The sequence below is a fragment of the Pelodiscus sinensis genome, chromosome Z (genome assembly GCF_052426305.1).
Source record: "Pelodiscus sinensis isolate ZL-2025 chromosome Z, ASM5242630v1, whole genome shotgun sequence".
NCBI classification, from domain to species: domain Eukaryota; kingdom Metazoa; phylum Chordata; order Testudines; family Trionychidae; genus Pelodiscus; species Pelodiscus sinensis.
Genome location: NC_143085.1, coordinates 13,504,014 through 13,518,991, shown reverse-complemented (window position 1 = coordinate 13,518,991; position 14,978 = coordinate 13,504,014). Strand labels below are relative to the sequence as shown.

The window sequence follows — 14,978 nt, the reverse complement described above, 5'->3', positions numbered from 1 at the left end:
GGAGTTTGTGTGTGTACAAGGAAGATGTAGCTTTATCTAGTCTCTAACATCCTCATCCTACCTCTACTTACTGAGGTCAGACCACAAGTAACATGCTGCCTGAGCCTCCCAACCCCATGCTCTGACTAGCTGAGGGAAGGCTGGAGCTGATTTCCTTGCTTACTTGGGGGACTACGGAGAGTACATTCATATTTTTGCAGTCCACATTTAAATAAAAAGCACCCCCTCCCACACACACACACACACAGAAATTCCTGCTTATGGGCCACTGGGAAGTCCCGCTGACTCTGGGCTCCATGAGGGTACTTACCCTTTCAAATGCACAAGAGCCCTTGGGGGTTCTTGTACCTTTCAAAGCAGAAGCACTCACACTGCTGCTTTGAAATGCTGAGAGCTGGGGTCAGCTCTGGACTCCCCAGCTGATCCTGGGCTCTATGCAACATTTCTGAGGAACCCAGGATCAGATGGGGAGTCCCAAGCTGACCCCAGGCTCCACAAAAACCACGTGCATGGACTCCAGGGTCAACTAGGGACTCCTCAGCTGACTCTGGGCTGCATTTCTGCACATCCTGGGATCAGGGAACTTCAGGTTCCCCTGGGGTCAGCTAGGGAGTCCCCAGATGACCCCGGGCTCCAGGCACTGCTGTCACTTTGAAACACAACAGTGGTGTTTCAAAGTGGCTGCGCCCCAGAACTGATCCTGGGCTCTGTGAAGCGCTGCCACTTTGAAGTACTCCTTCTTCTCCCCCACCCCCTTTGCTACCTCTATTTGATAGAGGCAGCAAAGGTGGGGAGAGGGGGAAGCAACTAGTTGACTTGGCTATCAGATAAGCATTTACTTATTGACTAATCCTTAACATCCTTATTCTATAATAGAAAATGTGAGGGCCTAGTAACAAAAAACTTCCTGCAGCAGTGACAGGGCTATGGCCCCTCATCCAGACCCCTTCAAAACACTTTCTCTTCTGTTGTCTTTGGCAGCTGGCTCTTTGTTCTCTATACAGCCTGGATCAACCTGCCTCCGGGGTCCCTTTTTAGTAATTACTTTTTTCACTGGCTCTCCCTGTGTGACACAAGCAGTCGCTCCCATCCTCATTTCAGAGCTGGGGCAATGGGAGAGGGGGGGACAATGACTTGCTGAGCGGCAGAGCCAGGATGCCTGAGCCCCTGCTCGTTCGGGGTTCCAGGGCTGAGCTGGGCAGATGCCGACTCGCTTTGTGCCGCCACCTCGGGGCAGCGGATCGCCCCAGATGCCTCCCCGCCCCGAGGGACCCTGCCTGGTCTGGGACTCCCCCTTCCCGGTGTTTGTCTAGCGCCGCCCCCCCGCGCGGGGCCTTTCCGAGGATGTGACGCCGCGGCCCCACCCCTGCTGCGGGCGGGGTCCGGGCCGCCCAGCGCTCAGCCGGCCCGCGGGCGGCGCCATGTGCCCGGACCCGCCCCGCAGCGCTTAAACCGCACCGAGCGCCGAGCCGCGGGGCCAGGCTGCCTCGCTCGCCGCCGACATGTCCGCTCTGCCCGGCCCCTTCCCCAGCCCCCGCTGCCTGGCCGCCGCGGCCCCGGCCGGCAGGGCCAAGCTCACCCACCCGGGCAAGGCGATCCTGGCAGGTGAGTGCTGCGGCGAGCCGCGCTGCGCCCCCGGCCCTGCAGCCCAGCCGGCTCCGGGGCGCGGGGTTCCGCCCCTCTCCCAGCGCTGGGCCCGCAGCGGCTGCGTGGGGCAGCTTCGCCCGCCGGAGCGCAACTGGTAACGGAGTCCGCCGCCCCCAGCCCCGCGAGCCAGCGAGCTGCTGCCCCGGCCCCTGGAGTTGTCCCGCTTGGCACCCGGAGCGCTGCGCCCTGAACTTCGGCCCGCGCTCTGTGCGGCTCCTGCTCTGGCAGCAGCACTTGGTTACTCGCAGGGCGCCGGCCCGGCCTCCCTCCTACCCGGGAAGTGTCGCTGTTCCACGGCAGCGCCCCCTCCCCTCCTCTTGTCTTGCGGGGATGGGGACCGAGTTCAGGCAGCTGTTTCCCGGAGCCTTGCTTTGATTCGTGCATCTGCCCGGACCGGCCTGGGCTGCTTGGCTCTTTCAAAGTTCTCCCGGGCTCGGTGCGCTTGGAGCGGTGACGTGACACCCTTCCTGTCCAGCGTGCGGACGGCCGATCTGGGGGCAGAGCTGAAGGGGCGTCTAAGGGCAAAACTGCACCCACTACTGTGGGACAGACTCTGGCACCCTGGCTGCTGGGAACCTTCCTATGCTGAATTGCACCAAGATGCTGATTGCAAGACTCCGTTTGTCCTGGCTTTAGTTTGGGGTTTCCTCGCTAGGCAAGAGAGCCACTTGTTTTCCCCTCTGGGGGATGTGTCGTGAGGATTAGCACTGCCCCTGGAGGTGGCAAGGGTCACTGCAGCGCATCACTCAACTCCGGGGGAGGGGAGGCACTACAAGATTTTGGTAAATGGTTAAGGGCCATGTTTTTCTATGGAGGTGGTGTAGGGTCTGGGATGGAGACTGGGTGCAGAAAGGAGCTTGGGGTAGCAGACTGGGGTGCAGGAGCCAGGAGGAGATATGCATGCTGGAGAGGATTCTGGCTTGGGGAAGAGTAAAGAATGGGATGCAAGGTCAGGGAAGGAGTTGTGACCTATGGGAGGGGGGCACACAGGGTTTGAGTGACAGAATGGGGGTGCAGAGTTGGGGAGGGAGTAGAGGTGCAGAAGAGGATTCTGGTTGGGGGGGGGGAAGATGTAAGAGCAGGTGCAGGATCTGGGAGGGAGTTGCAACCCGGTGTGGGGTGCAGAAAATTTGGGTGCTGACCTAGGGCATGGAGTTATGGCGTAAGGAGAGGCTGGGGGGCCAGGGAGGCGCATGCCAAGGTGGCTCTTGGCCAGCAGTCCTGTATGACCCAAGGCAGGCTCACTGCCTGCCAGTAGTACCAGCTGCTTAAAGCAGCATGGGGCTGCTCTGTGCCTAGGGGTCCCATATCTTGCTCGCCTCTGCTCAGCTCCTTGTTTTTGGTATCTGTTGAATCATGAATCTGTGTTTTTGATACACTGCAGACCCTTTCAGTTTCCTAGACCTAGGTGCAGACTGGTTTTTGTCACTAGGTGCTTTTGAAGAGGTGTGTGTGTTCAGGGAGGGGGCACTCTGCAGTTTTTGGGGGAGGCTATTTTCAGCATATGTAAACACTTTCATATTCTTGTTATTAAATGTGTCCATCATTGATAGTGGTACTATTTTAAATACATTGTTATGGACTGCATAATTACATTAGCATGAATTACAGTAATTAAAATCATTGCAATCACCTACATACATGCTGTCTTCACTAGTGTCCCTGTTGTGAGACATAATGTCTTCATGTAGCTTTCTGGATGAAACTGTCATCAATCTTATTTACATCTTGTTCCCTGGTATTCTTTGATACACATTAAGAGCATTTGCATCTCTCCCACTGATGTTTGGAGATAACTTTTCAGTCTTCTGAAGCTGGAGAATGAGTTCAGGATGATATAGGCACCCTAAGAGGGATCCTTTCTAAATCTGCAGTACTCTGGAAAGGACTCAAAGATGTCTGGCTTGATGAGTAACAACTCATTTAGGCACCATCATATTGTGTGTATAGTTGGGGTTATATTTTGCCATGTGCATTACTTTGCTTTGAATATTGAATTTCATCTTCTATTGTGTTGTGACGTCATCCAGCTTTGTGAGATCCTTTTGTAACATTTTGCAGTCAGCTTTGGACTTAACTATCTTGAGTAATTTTGTAGCAACTGCAAACTTTGCCTGCTCATGACATAACCCTTTTTGCAGATGCTTTATGAATAGGTTGAACAGCACTGATCCAGTACAGGCTCCTGGGGAAACCACAATTTATCTCTCTCCGTTCTGAACACTAACAATCTACTCCTGCCCTTTTAACTGGAGTGTCTGGCAATGATTTCAGCATCATCCAACTGATCCTTAATTTAATTCAATGACCAGCTTTTTTGTTTTCTTAATCACCCTGCCTCTGTTTATGAACTAGAGAATGTAAGCCTTTAGTCAGCTCTGTTGGTGACAGAGAATACGGGAGAGGAGGCTGCGGTGGAAGCCAGGCAGTTCCCTTTGAACAGGAATTCTGTTTGATTCTACAAAGGAGAGTTTGACACTCAGGCTATGTCTACACTGGCACGATCTTGCGCCAGAGCTATGCATATGAGGCTAAGCATGGAATATCGCCGAGCCTCATTTGCATATATAATGAGCCGCCATTTTTGCGGACGAGGCTCTTGCTCAAGAAGGAGCTGTCTACACTGCCCCTTCTTGCGCAAGAAAAACCCTCTTGCACAATGCTGTTACGCTGATTATTTTCAGGAATAATGGCATTGTGCAAGAGGGTTTTTCTTGCGCAAGAAGGGGCAGTGTAGACCACTCCTTCTTGCGCAAGAGCCTCTTCTGCAAAATGGTGGCTCATTAAATATGCAAATGAGGCTCTGCGATATTCCACACTTAGCCTCATTTGCATAGCTCTGGCGCAAGATCGTGCCAGTGTAGACCTAGCCATAGTGTCTTAAAAGTGGATATTCAGTTTCAAATGAGTATTTGCAGAGACCCAGGTAAATGAATGATCAGTGCATTACTCTATGCTTCTCCTGGAAGTAGAGGTGTTGGTGTATAGTTGTTTAAACAATTAACCGATAAGCCTGGGTTTATTGGTTAATCCTATTGGCTACATTCACTCCCTTCTCTTTTTCCCCCACTGCCTCTAAGCATTTTTAAGATGGCTCCCCACAAGCACCCAGTCCCACAGAGTTGCCTCACCCCACCTCCAGTGCCACTTCCTCTGATAGAGAGGCAGCAGCATGGAAGGAAAGGGGGGCAGGCAGAAGTTGGCACATACGGGGCAGGTGGGAGCCAGTAATTGCAGGAGCTGCTTTGTGCCTCCCACACTGCTGCCTCGGTATCAGAGGCAGTGGGGGGAAGGGAGGAAGGTGGGACACTGGCGTAGCCTTTCTCTGTGAGGGGCTGCTGCTGCCCTGGCCTGCTGCACGGAGTGGCAGGGAGCTCCCCAGGAGTGGAGCCAGGAGCGCACTGGCTGCTGGCCCCTCCCCTGGACAATATTAAATAATCATGTAACCACTAAGATTTTTGTGTGGTTACACAATTTTCGAATTAAGCAATATATAACATCCCTACCTGAAAGGTGTATAGGTGAGGTGGTATGGTAACCCCCTCTTTCTTCTCCTGTGTAATCTGGCTGTGACAAGCCTCTGTGGTCATAATGAGCCCAATAGACATATTCTGATTTTTCTTTGAGTTCCAGGATGCCACAGGTAGTATGCAGACTCTCTGTGGCTGGATGTAACCAGTAGCCAGACATTCCGTCCATGGAGATGTTCCATTTAAACCTGTTGCATAGAAATGTTGCTGGTCGTGCAGCAGGTGTGACCCAATCTGGGCTGTGAGTCTTTGTTTACTTTGCAGATAACCCAGAGATGCCAAATAATATGTCCGTTGGACACCCAACCTCCATGACTGTCACAAGTCAATGACACTAATGTATCATCGGAAAGCCACCTATTTTAGTGGTGGTAAAGTCTTGATTGTGAACTGTGACTTTTCACAACATGATGTTAATGATGTCTGTTCAGGTAATACACAGGAAAACAGACAAGCTTTGTATATGTTAGCTAGAATTATTTCCTCTACAAAGACAAACTCATTTAGTGGAATGCATCAGTGCTTAGAAATTAATTTATTTGTGCCAAAAAAGGGACCCAGTCCTCTGATGGAGCTTGTAAATCACACTGAGGGTGGAAAGGAGTCTGGGGATCAGATTAAGATTGTCCTCCCCATGGCTCATTCCCACTCTGCTGCCTTATTGCTCCCTGATGTGATGGAAGACCTTATGGGATGGTTCCCACTGATGAGTTCTCACGGCAGCTCTGCTGCTGCCCCATCTCTCTTGTGGGATGAATTTACCTCCACACATCAGCTTGCTTTTTTTTTTCTTGGACTTGGTGAATTACTCCATTGGATCAATGTTTTTCTACTTTAACTCCACTGACTTCAGTGGGACTACTCCAGAGGTAAACGTTGCCCATTACATTGGTACCTTTTTGAGGACTGGAAACCCAACCAAGTCTGTAGTGGTTCCAGGACAGGCAATAGAACTCCCTTGTAAGGGCACATTCGCTCAAGTTGCCTGTGTCCAGCTCCAGAGACATTCTTCATCTGGAGGTGGAAGTCTTTCCCCTTGAGAGAGAATCATTTTGACATGATCTGCATCTTTAGAGCTTTTGTGTTTCCTGGCTCATTTCTTCCTCCAGGATCACGTCTACCCCTTCGTTCTTCATCTGACTATCCACTTTTCTGAGGTCTGACAGCGAAGTGCTGGCTTAGCTTAACAGAGACCTAAGGATGAGTCTTGTCTATTGCTCTTCTTGCATGGCTGCTGGAGCCTTGTCTGCTGCCAGTCATGTTCCGTTTGCCATCTGTGACCTCTGGCTTTGCTGTCAGTTGAAGTGTATTAGTTAACGTCACACTCTTTGGATGCTTATAAAGAAAACCCATTGGAGAAGTTGCAAGACTCACTGAAAATCAGTACTCAAGCAGCGTGAAATATATGCGGCTCCTGCAGGACCAAGGGAGCCCTTTTTGTGAGGCATGACAAGGAGCCAGGTCCTCAGATTAACTGGATAGTTCAAAAGCTTGTGACAAAACTGTTCACCCAGTGTTCTCTACGGAAGGATCGGTGGAGATATCCACTGTTAGATAGGAAGGGTATCCATTTTGTGTGGGACATAAACCCATGTGCATTGAGCATATGCCAGCAGCTGTTAGCCTGGGGTTCAGAAGAGATTTCTGTTCCACCAGTAGGTTGTTTCATAATTATTGATCGTTAGATTTCTTGAATCCTCCTTTGAAGTTTTTGGCTTTGGCCACTGCTGGAGGAGGGCTCTGCTGTGCCTGTTCTCATGTGCTTATCATAGTTCAGTTTGCTGTGTTGTCTTTTAATAAGGAGCTTAATCCAATCTTGGGGGAAGTAAAGAAGGGAGCTAGTTGATCCCACCAGCTTGTTCTTCTGTTATATGCTGTAGGCCTAGAGAGCAACGCTCAGCTATTGCAGACTTCATAGGGAGCAGCTGTACCTGCAGATCTTCAGTTCCCAGACTATTAGGCATCTTGAGAATTGTATGCACACAGGGCAGGGCTGTATTCTTATGGGTTGGGCTGGAAGAAGCCTGAGGGTCTTCCACAATCAGTCCAAAGATAATGAAATGTTGCAAGGCATTGTGAATATACCCCTGCCAAAGGTGTTTGTCATTCCCTGGCTCTGGGGAATCAGTGGCTTTCTGTTGTGCATAAAGGTGTGGATCCTCAGTTCCCAGGAAAGCAAGAATTACATGGCACAGAAGTGCATGGAATTCTACAGGGATGTGGGGGGCCTCTTGAGAGCCTTCCAGCCTAGGTCAGGGATAAAACAGTCTGTAGTTCCATATTGCTTGGTCTGGAGGAGCTCCCTGCTTCATGATCATGAAGCAAATAAATGAGACAAAAGAGAGGCCCTATTGAAATGCTGGCCCCTTCCTCTCACACAGTGAATTAAAATTATCTGTAATGTAACAGGCACTGCTGGCCAGGCTCATCCTGGGCATAATTGCATTAAATAAGCTGATGCATCAGGATGGTGTCTCGTGCTTACTGTGCTCTGTTCCTGTCAGTGCGGCGGCGTCCATTCCTTTAGACTGGGAAAACAATGAGGCCCATCCATGCCTATTCTATTAAAGGTGCTGGGTGATATTTACAGGATTTGTTGGTGGGTTAGGTACCAATAAACTACTTTGCTGCATTCCAGACCTCCCAATCTCTAATCTTTCCCATCTCTTTGGGGATTTTTTTTCCATCCACGAGTGGAATACATTTTACGTGCACTGAGTCGTGTGCTTTGTCCATGTCCCAGGGATTGGGGCTTCCAGGACTGCCTGAAGAAGAAAGTGTCACTATAGGTATATGGGCCCTCCTTAGAGCCCTCAAAAATGTAGAATTTCCACTGAGATCTGCCAGTGAATCAGTACTGATGAGAACAAGATCCTGGACTGGCTTCTGCAGGCTGTGAGCTCAGTTCCACAGTTGTATCATAGTTGCTCCCCTCAATGTCTTCTCCGAGTGCTTTGCTTGGAAGGAGCTTCCTAAGGGGCGTGGTAGGAATGGCAAAGAGACTCCCACACGCTCTCAAGCAATTTTTTTCCCTAAACAAAACTCTGATTTCTAGAAATTGGGCTGGAAAATAAGGGGAGCACTGCAGCGGGGGTCCAGATGGCTGGGTTCCCAGGGGAGACAGGGTGCAGGGTGGTGAAATCAAGGTACCTAACATGGCACTCCTTCAGTGAAAACAATCCACTCATTCAAACTCCAGGTCCTGTGTTGCTTCCAGATCACCTTGAACTTGGCCCCCATTGATAGCACTTAGGGCTGTGTGGTGGTGGATGTGAAATAGTCCTGGCCTTTGTCTACTACCAGACGAGATGGGCCTTTGTCAGCTGCAGTCCACGCAGGACTGGGGGGAGACTTCCCAGATCTATCATGGGTCAGGTGCAACGTGATGTTTTACTGGCTGTTCCAGCACAGCCTTTGAGGGCACTTTTGTGTCGCTTTCACTTACCAGCCTGCTCAGGTTACCAGCTGCCTTCGATCACTGGGTACTAGCTGAGTTGCTTGCTGGCCGTCCTGCCAGGAGTGGGGTGGGGCAAAGTCTGGGTGAGGGAACCCTAGAAGTGATCATCCCAGGCCTGGACAGAGGCACTCTGCTTGATGCTGCCTTAGGAGACAAATGGGAACCTTTTGTGTTTGAGACTCACAGTGGCTATTAGCCAGGATGGGTAGGAAAGGTGTCCCTAGCCTCTGTTTGTCTGGGAGAGGGATCACATCATGATTACCTGTTCTGTTCCCTCCTTGGCCACTGTCGGCAGACGGCACACTGGGCTGGATGGACCTTTGGACTGACCCAGTCTGGCTATTCTTATGTTCTCCATCTGGTACCTCTCACCATGCTAAACTCCTCTGGGAGTGTGAAAGCACCTCTCTAGCAACGTGCATGAGCAGATCCTCTCTGTTCAGCACTGAGCCACATGGGAGGCAGTTCTGCTGAGAGAGGAGGAAGGCTCTGCAACTTTGGGCCTCTCACTGGAAAAGTGTGTTCCCTTCGCCTATGATGTACAGTAATTCACAGGGAGCCGCGGCTGCTGAGCTCTCATACTGCTTTGTTTTATGTTGATAAAAAGATAATCAAGCGTGCTGCTCTTCGCAAAGATTCCCCAAATCATCCCTTTCTGGAAGCACTGTCTCTGCTGGACACAAAGGCACATCTCTCCTCCCCCTTCCCTTGCAGCAGTAAAACTCCATGTTCGTAGACTAAGATTAATCTCACATGGTTTCCCAGCACTCCGCTAATGCGTGGGCCTCCTCTCCGTGTGCTGGGAGTAGTGCCCAGTGGAGGTTGAGGTTGTTCTCTGTGTGTCTGTAGGGCTCTGAGTAGCTGCCTGTGATCTGCACAACACATTTGTGAGTCTTAGCCCCAGCTGACAGGGGGGAACTACGCCCCAGCCAGGCCAGCTGCCAACATCAAAGTCAGGCTTTGTCCAACGTGTGGTGTTAATAGTTTCTGGGCTTATTCCTGTTGTTCGATGCTATGCAACAATGACTGGCAAAGTCCTGCGTACAATAAGGTGCCCTGCTCCACTTCACATGGGAGAGTCACTTGCACCAGATCCTGGTGAGGGAGAGAGACAGCTTCTCTGTTACGTGGTTCTGCAGGCAGCAGGGGTAGCTAGAAATTGCTTTTCCTGGGCAGCTTGGTGGGGAACGAGGCAGGTGAGGTGCTAAGGGACTGCAGAGGGCTAGGGAAGGAACAATGTTTTACAAGCAAATCTTATTGGGCTGGATTCTCCCCTGCACCTCTGATTGACATCAGGTGGCTGAAAGTCCAGGGTCTCTGCTTGGCTGGGAATTCCCTTGGCATGGGGGAGTCCCCAGCTGGTATAGCAAGGGGTCTGAAAGCAGACATTGCTATCTCTGTTGTTTATGGCGGTAGCCAGGGGAAAGGGGCATGTCAACTGATCTCTGATCTCTGGCTGGTGGGCGTAGTTAGCTCCTGTAGCATAGAGCAACCCTTAGGCTACTTCAAACTACACTGGAGATTGGGCTGGTGGAAAATTCCTAGAATTGGGAAGCTGCAACTGGTTGCTTAGCTGTGCCCAACCTAACTTCCCAGTCTTTCAGCTCCATGCTTATTTGGGATGAGGGGAGGGGGGAAGGGGATTTGAAATCCAATCTTTTAAAGGCATTTATCATAATGTTTCATATGCTTCTGATGCTTGGAGTTGTATTCTGCAGGGCACGTCTTCCTGTGTGTTATGTAAGCCTCTGGAGCAAGCCATTGCTCTTCCTTGAGTTAATCAGAACCTCTAGCTGACAGTTGAGTGATGTTACAAGCCACCCTCTTTCTCCCGTCCTCCCCTCAGGAAGGCTTTGCATTGTGAATGTAAATGGTGTAAGTCTCACTGCTGTTTGGGGAATGTGACCCTGGATTTACAGTCCAGTGTATCTCAGGATGAGCCCATCAGCTGAAGTTCCTTATGGAGCCTCTTTTTTTCTATCATTAACTCCCAGCTATTAGCAAAGCCCAGCTGTTGGACTCCCTTGATCTTTAGCTTCCATCCTTGAGCTCTGTCTAGGACATAAAAACAAGCAGCCTGGAGAGTCTCTGGTAGGAAAAAGCTGGAAAATCCATTTTAAGTGAGGAGCTGCTGGCTCTGCATAAGTCCATTAGCCAAAGCGCTGTGTGCGGTAGGTAATTCTATTGTCTTTCTGCACTGACTGACTCTCAGCTGTGCTTTGCAGGATACACAAGTGAAAGCAGTCTTGCCTGGTAAAATGGAGCCCTCCAGATGGCTGCATTGCAGTGGTGGGTGAAGGGATGCCTGGATCAGCTAGTAGACCATTTTGTCCTTCGGGCCAAACACCACTGTATAAATGCAAGGTATAGCATGTGCCGTTTGCTTACAGGGCTGGGATGTGGTATCTTTCATTACCAGCTGGGTGAACAAAGAACGTCTCCTGTAAAGTCTTACTCAACCCTTCTAGTGCTTTTTTTAATCCAGTGTCTGGGTCTTGCTTACGAACAGTACTAACCCATTCTGTGCAGTTGGCAAATTCATGGTGGTTCAGTCTAGCTCTCAGTGAAGGTGTGTGAGCCTCACAAGCCACCCATGTTAATATGATGGCTTTTCTCCTGGTTAGCCAAGGGCAAAGGGGGCTATCGAGACTGAACTGGCTTTTAGCAGTGGTGCCTGCCACGCTGCCTTGAGGCACGTTGGTGGAGCAGTTAGGAGGAAGCTTCATGGTCTCCCAGCTCTGCAAAGAGTGGCAGGGTTGACCATCTGACAGCTTGTTCAATGCGACAGCTCACTCTCAGGTATAAAATAAATTGGGCCTTCACGTAGTGCTGGAAGGGGTGAATGTGTCGGGTAGGAATCTTAAGGGTTAACCGGTAAGCTTGCCCTTAACTGGTGATGCTTACTGGTTACAGTTAAATGGTAAGGGCTGGGGCAGCCTCCCTGCAGGGCCTGCTGTGTAGCGGGGCCTCACCAGCCTGGCTAGTACAGCTCTTGTCCCTGGAGGGCAGGCCCATGGCTGCACCAATTAAACAGGATTTTACGTCCCTAGTATCGGGTTAACCTGTAAAGTGTTGGGTCTTTCTCCCTCTTCCCTCCCCTCCCCCAAGTGGCTCATCCTCTTTCTTGGTTTTTGTTCATCCAGAATTAGTTTGACTTTCCTGCTCTCTCCTGATGCTCTTGTATAAAGAGCAACTGGAGGAAAATGCTCCCATCGCCTGGCTTGAATCTAAACTCCTTTCATGCTGCTTAGAAACTTCCTTGGCCGGTTAATGTCCGGTCACAGTTCGATTTCTTCGTGTCTCACCTCTCCACTCACTGATCCTGTGTCGATGCCATTGGACAGCACTGCCAGCGTCACAAACCCCTCCAAGGTAACGGAGCGATGTCTGATCGCTGGGATGTTACTGCACTGGGCTAGATGAGAGGTGAAGGAGAAAATTGCAGATGGAATGCAGAGAACGCAACTGGTGGCTTAGGGAAGTGTCCTTTGTACAAGTCATTCCTGTCTTATGATGGTTGTCCTTGTTTGAGAGCCCATTTTAAACCTAGAACATGGTTATCTAGAAAGCCTCTTCAGTTGCATTTGCTCTTGTGAAAGTGCTCCCAAGCAGATGCCATTCAAACACAGAGACTCCGATCTAGCAAGGTACCTTCAGGAGCTGGTCTGCAATCCCTGGATAGCAACGTGTGCTATTCTTCCTCCTGCTAAGGAGAATGCAGGTCCCCTCTTTTCTGTTGTCTTTATAAACAACAAAAACTTCAGGCCTTTGAGCAAATCAGGCCTTTGAGCTTTCCTGGGCTCTGGATTTTATGGCTGTTCAGTTTAGTGTTTGCTTCTTTTCTGGCCAGTGAATTCTATAAAATGACATACACTCTCAGCAGATTATTTTTTGTTAAAGTTTGAAAATGAGGAAATTGGGAAATGGCAGAGTAGTGAGGCAATACAATGATTCCAGTGAAGTTAGGGACAACTTACTCCATCCTGTTACATAGTGTTATCTGCAGCTCTGTTTACACAGGGCTATTTACCAGTCTGACAACATAGCTGCAGACTAGTGAAATCAAATATTTGCAGTTCTGTATATTCCCTGCCCTACAGGAGTAGGGGGATGCTGCTGTCCCAGCTATATGGTCTCGTGTGCCTGGGAGTGCTCATAGTGTTGTTTGCCAGGAAAGTGATTAAATGTAACAAGTGGTGTCCTTGCTTGCTACTAAATACAAAATGTTCTGTCTAATCATGACGCATCTAATGGATTGGACACTTCTGAGTGTGACACCGTAGTAAATTATTTCCTTCCCCAAACACTAGCTACATCTGATTTGCTTGGTGACTTGTTTTAAGGGAATGAATGTCATCGCTACATGAATACAACAGATGCAGTCCTTCCTTTTTTAGGGCCCATATCAGTCATTTTCAGGTAATGGCCCAATGTCAGTTTCCTAGTTTGACCTCAAAGCTTTAAAAAAAAAAATCCTCTGGCCTAAGTGGGCAATGTGAAACTTCTGACCAAAAGGAGATTGTCAAAACCCAGAACTGGGGAAGGCGTCAAAATTAAGGCTTAAGAGTGTAAACTGTCTCTACCCTAAAGTTGAGTGTTGCTACGTTGGTTCTCTTATGGTTTTTCAGCTGATCTCTGATCTGTCCTGCAAATCTCTTTGCTTTTTAGTTTTCCCTTTGCCTGCATAGAATTTCTGAGGGAACTTGCTGATCCATGAGGAGGAGAAAATGCAAGTGTGGAGCAACGTAGAGCCATATCCTCACTTTCCCATGGGACTTACAGGATTCTATTTGGAAGAGACAACTAATTAGCTGATGTGATTGCCAAAAGTGTCTAGAACTCAAAACACAGCAATGGATCATGCTAGTGTCATATTGCTAGTGGTGTATTTCATTCACAGGTATCTGTTCAGAGCTAGATGCAAGGAAGAAGAGTTACTCTACCTGTAAGGGTAAAATTGTGTTAAGTGCTAGGCTCAGTGTCTGCCCTTATGTCCCCTAGCTCAGGAATCCCATGGGTAGATGATGTTGGCGTGTGTCACATTTTTATGCAGCCTGGGGCATACAAATGTTATCTGCGGCACCTCATTAGAGAGGGTCTCAGGGACTCAAACAGGCTGAGGAGGTAGTGGTGGGGCTTGTGGTAAAGTCTCAAAAAGGCGGTTTAACAAGTTGCTTGTTCTTAATTTGCATCAAATGCCCCCACGGTGTTGGTTGGGCACATAAAAATCACTAACTAAAAACGAATAGGAAACCTGTGTGCATGCTGTCGCATGTGTTGCATGAGTGACAGCTGGATTAAAGCCCTAACCCTGGCAAAAACACAAGTGTCCTGCCAAAGCGCTGGAAATGTCAGTGCTTTTGTCGGAACACTTGTCATACAACAGTTGTCTTGGTATTTCGGCCTGTCAAGAAGCTAAACTGGCTCCTGGGTTGGTCAACAACAGGTCTAAATTTTCCTGGGCAAGGGAGGACCCTGCTGTCTCAACGTGTTCTCGTTCTGTTCTCATTCCGTGCTGGCTGGGGGCTTCTTCGCTGGCCCTTCAAACCAAGGAATTTGCCTCCTAACTGGAGACTTGCTGCAAGTGATCCTTCTGCTGCCTGATCCCTTCCTGCCCATGGTCTTGAAAGGCGAGATGCCATTGCTTGGCCAGCTGGGAAAATGGGAATCCCTTCAATTGCCAGTGACAAAAGGTGACCACTGTCCCAGCTCCTGACTGATGCTTGCCATGGTGGGCCAGCTGTGACCTTCACTGAGGGGTGATCTTGCTCTCCTTTGGCTGGGGGGGGGGGATATCCAGCTAATGATTAAGAGCCTCAGTGCAGAGTCCAAGCCGCTTAGGCCCTCCCTCCCTCTCCCTTGCTCTTTCAACTTCCAAGTAATTAGAGAAGAGTTGACTCTGCTGCTGTAATTCTGCAGTGTTGCAAGAGCTGAATCAAGGGGCTAAAGTCCTTGTAAACAGGCCACAGCCCTCTGCAACCGCTGGGGCCATTGTCACCCTAAGGGAGGGGGAGGTATGGAAATAAGCCGGTGGTTAGCTTGCAGGGACATTGTCGTTTCGCTCACATAGAATGAATTGTCCTGCCTAAATAAAGCGGCACATGCAGAAGGAAATGAGGCCATGGTGTGGGAAAGGTGCGGTAAAGAGCATTATAAATCGTTGTTTTGTTTTCAGCCTTCCCAATTAATACATTAGACATAAAGGACAGGAGTGGGTAGTTACATGATGGCGACTGTACCACAGCATCATGATCTGGTAGGCAGCATTTCCTCTCTTCCCATCTTTCAAGCGGCTTAGTCTTTCAGTGGGAACCGTGCCTTAGAACTCAGGAGCTACCTCTAGG

General features: G+C 49.6%; 1 protein-coding gene and 1 long non-coding RNA gene across 2 annotated transcripts in view; one reads left to right on the top strand and one right to left on the bottom strand.

The window, feature by feature from the left end:
• LOC142818481 (uncharacterized) overlaps positions 1 to 2,325 on the bottom strand; it is a 36,314-nt gene extending 33,989 nt beyond the window's left edge. The window contains exon 1 of the long non-coding RNA XR_012895969.2: positions 1,921 to 2,325. This is a non-coding gene — a long non-coding RNA (uncharacterized LOC142818481). The remainder of the gene's footprint in view (positions 1 to 1,920) is intronic.
• SLC25A1 (solute carrier family 25 member 1) overlaps positions 1,451 to 14,978 on the top strand; it is a 45,678-nt gene continuing 32,150 nt past the window's right edge. The window contains exon 1 of the mRNA XM_075898244.2: positions 1,451 to 1,605. Coding sequence (XP_075754359.2) covers positions 1,503 to 1,605 — 103 coding nt within the window. The 5' untranslated portion in view covers positions 1,451 to 1,502. The remainder of the gene's footprint in view (positions 1,606 to 14,978) is intronic.